The sequence below is a fragment of the Carassius auratus genome, chromosome 11 (assembly GCF_003368295.1).
Source record: "Carassius auratus strain Wakin chromosome 11, ASM336829v1, whole genome shotgun sequence".
Lineage (NCBI taxonomy): Eukaryota > Metazoa > Chordata > Actinopteri > Cypriniformes > Cyprinidae > Carassius > Carassius auratus.
In genome coordinates, this window is record NC_039253.1 from 12640735 (window position 1) to 12648008 (window position 7274).

The 7274-nt window shown below is 36.3% G+C and overlaps 1 protein-coding gene across 2 annotated transcripts; it reads right to left on the reverse strand.

Moving 5' to 3' along the window:
- Positions 1 to 21: 21 nt before the first annotated feature.
- On the reverse strand, positions 22 to 7274 carry trmt1 (tRNA methyltransferase 1). 2 transcript variants are annotated; one of them, XM_026275422.1, is made up of 16 exons: positions 7091 to 7274; positions 6307 to 6614; positions 6000 to 6219; positions 5289 to 5476; positions 4898 to 5013; positions 4692 to 4804; positions 4466 to 4614; positions 4289 to 4372; positions 4094 to 4163; positions 3378 to 3512; positions 3205 to 3290; positions 2735 to 2843; positions 1738 to 1814; positions 887 to 1006; positions 680 to 794; positions 22 to 284 (listed from the first exon to the last, which is right to left on the reverse strand). In XM_026275422.1, the coding sequence occupies exons 2-16, from the start codon at positions 6552 to 6554 to the stop codon at positions 210 to 212; spliced, it is 1905 nt and encodes a 634-aa protein (XP_026131207.1). In that variant the 5' UTR covers positions 6555 to 6614; positions 7091 to 7274; the 3' UTR covers positions 22 to 209. The 2 variants fall into 2 exon arrangements, with proteins under 2 accessions (XP_026131207.1, XP_026131206.1); XM_026275421.1 differs by having other exon boundaries at positions 6307 to 6716.

Below are 7274 nucleotides of genomic sequence, written 5' to 3' on the forward strand. Positions count from 1 at the left end.
TGAATAAGAAATACACAACCATTCACTTAGTATTTATTTGCCAGGCAAAACTAAAACATTCAAAATATAAAATGACTGCAAAGAATAGAATGTGTCCCACCAATGCATCGCCAGAAAAATTAAACTTGCATCGCCCCAATTAACATAAACGTTAGTTGCAAATCTGTACACATTTGGACGCATGCATTATTCAGGGGTGAGAAAACCACTTAGTCCATCTTTTCCTCAGTTTCTTTCTCAAGTTCATGCGAATAACAGCATTTATCTCCATATGTACATGTTCCCTAGGAAAGAAAGAAAATAAAATAGCTTTTTTTAGGTAAACCAGCTGTTGTGATTTATTATGTATGCGTTATTGCTAGAATCATTTATAAATGAAGGACATTTATGACTACTAAACCTAATTAATTAATTTTATACATTAAACATTTATGTATGGGAATAAAAATTTAATGAAAATGAAATTGCTTGTTTAAATTTAAATTCTCAGATACAGACTAGTTTGGTAACAACAACTAATAAGACAACTCTCAGTGTTCAAATGATTCTGAAATCACTATATACTGATATGTAAAAATTGATAGCCTGAATGCACTGCAAGTCGCTTTGGATAAAAGCGTCTGCTAAATGCATAAGTTTAATTTAATTTTAATTTAATATTGTAGTCAAGTGGACTTACTTTCCGAAACTTCTTACAGGGGAAGGTCTTGAGTTGAGAAGAGTCTGTGATCGGTTTCTTTCTTTTACCCTGAAACTGTTTCCTTTTGTCCTCCAGCTCAGAGGAGATTCTTCCACTAAATACAAGAAACGATGATTTAAATCTTTTAAAATCTGTTTGAAGACTCTGCTTATGATTTAACAAAAAAACATTAGAAGTGTGACCCACCCAGCTTTGGCACGTGCTTTGGGTCCCCAGTTGGCCTGTGGGTTCTCCTGGAAACGTGTGAGGTGCCGTTTTCGTGATTGAGGGTTCGCATCTTCTCTGATTTCAAAGCAGGCTTGAAGACTAAATGAGAGAATATGAAGGTTAATGGTAATAAAGTTGAATTTTTATTAAACTGCATTTAAACTAATCAAAAAGGTACAGCAACATACACAACAGGGATTTTGGTAACACTAGTATAGGGACCAATTCTCACTATTAAAAAGTGCACTACTAAGCTATAGTATATTTATATATATTTATAAATATCCCAAAACAACACTTGCAGCCAATCTGCAGTTAGAACTCAAGGATTGGGAAGGCCTCGGATCCTGAGATTGCTTTGTTTCTTATTTATAAGTGAGTAACTTTTTTTTTTTTTTTTTTTACAGGCCGGCAGCATAGCAAATTCCGCCACTGTCCTTGCTAGGATTGTGTACGTACATGTGGGGTTGGAGAAAACAAAATAGGGGTGAGGTCCTGTAAGGGTATAGGTGTGTATGTTTTGGTGCTTTCAGATGTCAATGGCAAAACTTGCTTGGTGCACCTTTAACTAGTTGCTTTTTAACATACTGGCTGTTTATTTGTACTTGTATCAAATATTCTGTATGATCATATTCTACATCCCCAATCCTACCCAATACCTAAACTTAACTTCCTTACTAGCTATTAATAAGCAGCAAATTAGGGCTTTATTGAAACAAAATCCATAATTAATAGTTGTAGCAAGAATTGGACCTTAAAAAAAAGAGTGACCGGGATATTAATATCAAATAGCCATCGGGTGAATTAAATATAAGGTGTTTGATCATTACGTTGGCTCTTTGGAGAGAATGTGGTGAGCAGGACTGGTTTCTGATAACCGCTCTCTCTTCACGGGGTTGGTCTTTTCCTGAGTAATACAAAAACAGAGAAACTACATTAGAAAACAAGGTGTCATCATGAGGATCTTTTTAATTATTTTTTATACGCATTATTTTTCACATAATTTACCTTTATTCTACACGACTCTGTCCCTTCTCAGTTTTTATGAAGCCCCTCCATTAGAAATATGTGATGGGCTCAGATTGGTTAGCTAGCCCAGTGTGCTGTGATTGGCTTAACCACCTTTAGTGTGCGTCTAAACGTCACGCCCCTTACCTCAGTGACATGCACTCCGGCTGTATTATAAACAATATCAGTGAAGAAGATCGCACAGAACCTGTGAAAGCACCGCTCCTAAAATGTTTTTTGATGTTTTATCACGATTAAATCTTTAATACCGCGTGGTAACCATGTTTAACACTTCTCATAGCGATGTGAAAAATATCTGTCTGTCTATAAACAGTGTATAATTGAAACACAGTTCTTTGATGGAGCTGTGATGAGCTGATGATCTGAATGAGAGAGAGAGAGAAAGAAAGAGATTTGCAGCGCAGGGATGCGAGGAACATGATTAAAGAACATTGATTTAGAAATTTGTGAATCCATTAGAATCATTAGAAGACAGAATCATGATTCATATATGAATAGATGTTTTCGTGCACCCCTAGTTTTGATGGCATGGCAATAACTCTTCCTCTACTCTAAAGCAGCACAGCATGGCCTTGTCCCCTTTGTTACATGTTCCAAGGGGTGAAGTTTATGTAAATTTCTGGGTTTGTGATGTCACATATGCAGGAAGTAGCTTGTTGTAGTCCCTATGAGCCGTTTTTGTAGGCATTAAAATGGCATTTCAGCATTGTAAATTTGCAAAAATTATGCTCAAACAGCAACGTAAAAAGTTACATCTCAATCAACCACCCTTTTAAAGAGTGTATGGTGGTTACTTACCCAGCAACGAATGATATCCCACAACACCTCAGCAGGAGCGTCGGTCTTCACTGCATTTTTACAAGCATGAGAGAGAGACACTCTGTACCCAGCATGCAGGAGAGCTGACCTACACCACAGAAAGAAAATGAGGACACCCTCCATTGAAAATCTATTGACCCAAAACTCTTGCTGCTTTAAAACCCATATGAAGCAAGCGGTTTAATCAAGGTATTCTGAAGAGATACAATAATAAAAAGATTCAACTGATGCCTTTATTCACATATAAACATTGATCAGCAAACATAAAAGCTCAACCATACTTTGACATCAATGAGAGTTTTAAGACTCTGTAAAATGTAAATGACAATTTTCATTTGGGGGTGAACTAACCCTTTAATTTAAAAATACAAATAATAATAATTCTTACAGACTCTAATCTCTGCAACAGTAGTGTACATAACAGGTTGAATATGTTATATAGAGTTTACCTGAACTGCAGCATGGACGGAGTGTTGCAGTGAACTGTGCTGCTCAAATGATCCAAAACATAATACAGAGGAATATCCTGCAGCTCCTAAAACACAAAACTCATTCTCTATTCAGAAAGCCAAAACTTATTTCCCTGGATACAGGGATACAGAGGAGTTTATTAACGACTGACCTCGGTCACCATGCTAAGCACCCCCTCGATCCGCTTGGACGTTTTGAAGCGGGTGGGGTTCCCCGAAACAGCACTCAGAACCTTCTGAACAAATGTAATGTCATGAATAGGCTCCGCCCAGATGGGACCGCCCAACTGCAAATACAGAGAGAGGAACAAAGTAATCAGTTGTCAGTTGCTTTTATACAGTAATGCAATGATATTACAATTCTACAATACAATAAGAACAGTTTGATAAATGGCTGAATCAAATCAGAATTCAATACTATTTTGTAAGAATAAAAAAAAGAGAAAACATTAAAACTAAAATTGATCATTTTAAATATCACAGTATTGGGATTATAACTTGAAGTAGTTTTCCCAAACTGCGATTTACAAAATCCAAACAGTAATATTAATGGAAATTAATATTAGTTAATTATGATTTTAGAAAGATACATTTAACAGTGTTATTAAATGACTTCTTGCTGTTGTAAAAACATGAAATGTAAACATGTAAAAACAGGATTCACAATTAAATGTCCAATATTGGCTGATTTACATTCAATATCTGCCGATACGGATTTATTAAAAAAAAAAAGTCTATCTAAAAAAAAAAAAAAAATAGATAACGACAAGGTATATACAGTAAGAAGGGATGCATGATATATCAGTACCAACTAATCACACATCAAAGGGATTTTTTTTTTTTTTTGTGTGTATTGATAAGTTCAGACCTGGTGCCTCTGGCCACAGTGTTCACAGCTGGGCCCTACAGGTGGTCCAGTGGCTGCCGAATACTTCATACTGTAACAAACATATGACATATATATATTAGAAATATACACTTACTGAAAACACATGATGATACTGACAGTACATAAACACTGAGAAACAGTGAACAGATCAGTCATTTAGGTTGGAATCCTCACTGTTGGCCTTTGCTCATCTTCTTCCCCATCCTCTGAAGATGAAACGCACCACATCCGACACAGTTATACAGCAGCGCCTGCTTACTATGAAACACACAGATACCTGGATTTACTAATCACTGAATACATTTCCACACAAAAATCCAGGGTCTGTTAAGACGGAGTAAACTGTTTTACCTTGCAGAGTTTTTGACCACGACCTGGCCTGTTTTGACTCTGACGAATACACGGATGTAGAAATCCACACTCACACTCAAGAGAGGTTCAATGTAGCGCTGATAAACAGCTGCTCTCTGATCTAAACTGTGCAGAATTATACGCAAAGCCTAAAAAAAAAAGTGTGATTATGAAATGATGTTCCTTTTTTCCATCCATTTCCAATCAGCAGTCAGCCCGATCTTACCATCTCATGACAGTATTTGGACTTGATGGACACAGAGCCATATTTGCTGTAGCAGGTCTCCCCACTATTTCCAGCCATTACAGCCATATCCGTACACGTAATGCAAAGCAACCCTGACAATTTGAGAACGAGATTACTGTATGTGTAATGCATATCGTGTTAAGTAAATTCAGAATGTGCATGTAAGAGAAGAGCAGCAGACTCACCACCCTCACTGACAGCCTGCACAGCTGCATCCAGAAATGGAGAAGGGCTGCCATAGGGGTCAAGATCAATAACATCATATCGTTCCTTCCTCCCTCTTGCCTCATACATCACCATACTGTAAAGAAGTTGTACCAGTACCAGGATTTAGGATGTAACTGAATCAGTGCCACTGTTTACTAAATTATTTTTAGTAATGGGGAAAAAATTAAATAAAACTTAAAGCTTAAAAATCAGGAGGGGTGAAATACTAAAATAAGAACAATAATTAAATTATAATAAATAAATAAAAATGACAGAAAATAAAAAACAGAAATAAAAGTAAATTGAAATATTTAAAAATATAATATATTTGTGAGTGCATAAGCAAAATAAACAGCAGGGTGCTCAGACCTGGCATCTCTTTGGCTGGCTTGCAGTATGTGGGACACGTTGTTGTGTTGTGCATTGCGGGCAATCAGGGCAGCAGCTTTAGCAGAGTAATCATTAGCAGTGATGCTCTTCAGGCCAGGCAGCTCCAGAGCAAACCGTACAGAACGCAGGCCTGATGCTGCCAGACCCTCCAGCACACGCAGACCTTGCTAAAGCAGAAAGGAAAGATTCAGCCAAAGTAATAAAAAAAAATGTGACTTATGTCAGTCATAGGAGAAAACTGAAAAGAAAAAAAAAGAAAAATAATGTCAAAACAACAGTATTGTAAATATATATATTTATTTCAAAATTTAAAATTAAGTTTTATTATTTTTGACTAAATTATTTTACATTTTACATATATACACAAAAACACACATCTGAAGGGTTATTTAGTCTTACAAATAAATCCTAGGAACTAATTCACAGACAAAATATTATTATTAACGATAAGAAATGAAACTGAAAATATAAGCTGAAAAACTTAAACTTCAAAAACCTACATGAAAATTTTAAATGTTGCCAAGGCCATTAAAAGAAAGTTTAAGTACCACAATTACTTGAAATAAAAATAGTTAACCTAAAAACAAATTAAGTAATTAAAAACTATTTCAATAAAACAACAAAAACACATTACAATAAATACATTTTAATAATAATGGTTAAAACACAGTAATTGGCCCACACACAGACCTCACATCTTTCCCCTACAGATGCAGTGATGAACTCTTTCTTGTCACCCTCTTCTTCCATTTGCCGCTCATTTCCAGTCTGTTCTGATGCGTCCTCTTCCTCTCTTCCATTCTTCTCCTCCGAGAGCCGAACCACAACTCGATCTTTCTCACCCGGGATCAAGATCCGGACGCCCCTCTGAGCCAGCTGCTCCCTAGCATACTCTGTGATCACCGCACACCTGATCAAAGAACGGAAACAGGAAGTTTAATGGCAAAATTACAAAGAAAACATTAGAAGACATCACAAGACTAGACGCCGTACTCACGTTAAATCTCGATTGAACTCCTGCACAGGGTTGTAGAACACCTCATTAGCACTTGGGAATAAAATGGCAGCCTTTCCCTCTCTGACAACGGTCTCCCCTGGTAAAAGCCCTGCTTCTGTAGATGAGGTCTGACAGCTTTCTGTAGAGCTGGACGGCTGTTTCTCTTCCTCTGGTAATGCTGTGCTAGTACTGTCTGCACCTGCACTGCTCGTGTCCAGGGAGTCTTCAGCTTCTTTCTTGCTGTCCATCGTCCTGAACTACTAAAGACACAACTGTGTTCTGTAATGGGGATCTCTTCTTAGGAAATGCTAAAGATAAACCAGTACACCTTGAGGATACCTGAAGTACAGTTCAAGCTAACATCTAAGTTACCAAAAAAAAAAAAAAAAAAAAAAAAAAAGCCTTGTGACCTGCCAAAAAATATAAACACGTTTTAGTTAAATAGCGCTTACAAATTCCTACATGATGTATCAATTGAAAAAGAAGACGATAAATACAAGGATTCTCACTTTTTGACAGAAGAATATTCAGAACTTAATTTTTCCAGTCATGTGCAGATATATTAAACAAAATTACATCGTCAAAACGTTTTTTAATTACCCATAATACCACATCGTCTAATTTTAGATTTAAAACAGTTTTATTTAACGAATTTTTTTCAACTAAGTTTACTTTCATCTGAATGTTTATTTTCATATATATAAAAACATGGTCAGCTTCACATTCAAAATGCAACTAACGTTAGCCACGCTAGCATTAAAATGTATCTCGCTTTCCAACTTACCGTTGATTATTCTTCGTGAAAGATTATTAGTTTAGTTATGCCATCACTCACGAAAAAAAAAAAACACATCGTGAAATGTACACTAGCACAAAGACTTGTCAACTGTTAGCGTGAGAGTTTCCAAAAGAACAAATTCACATGTGTAGCTCATGCTGAGTGTGAACTACGGAAGCCTTGCAGTACT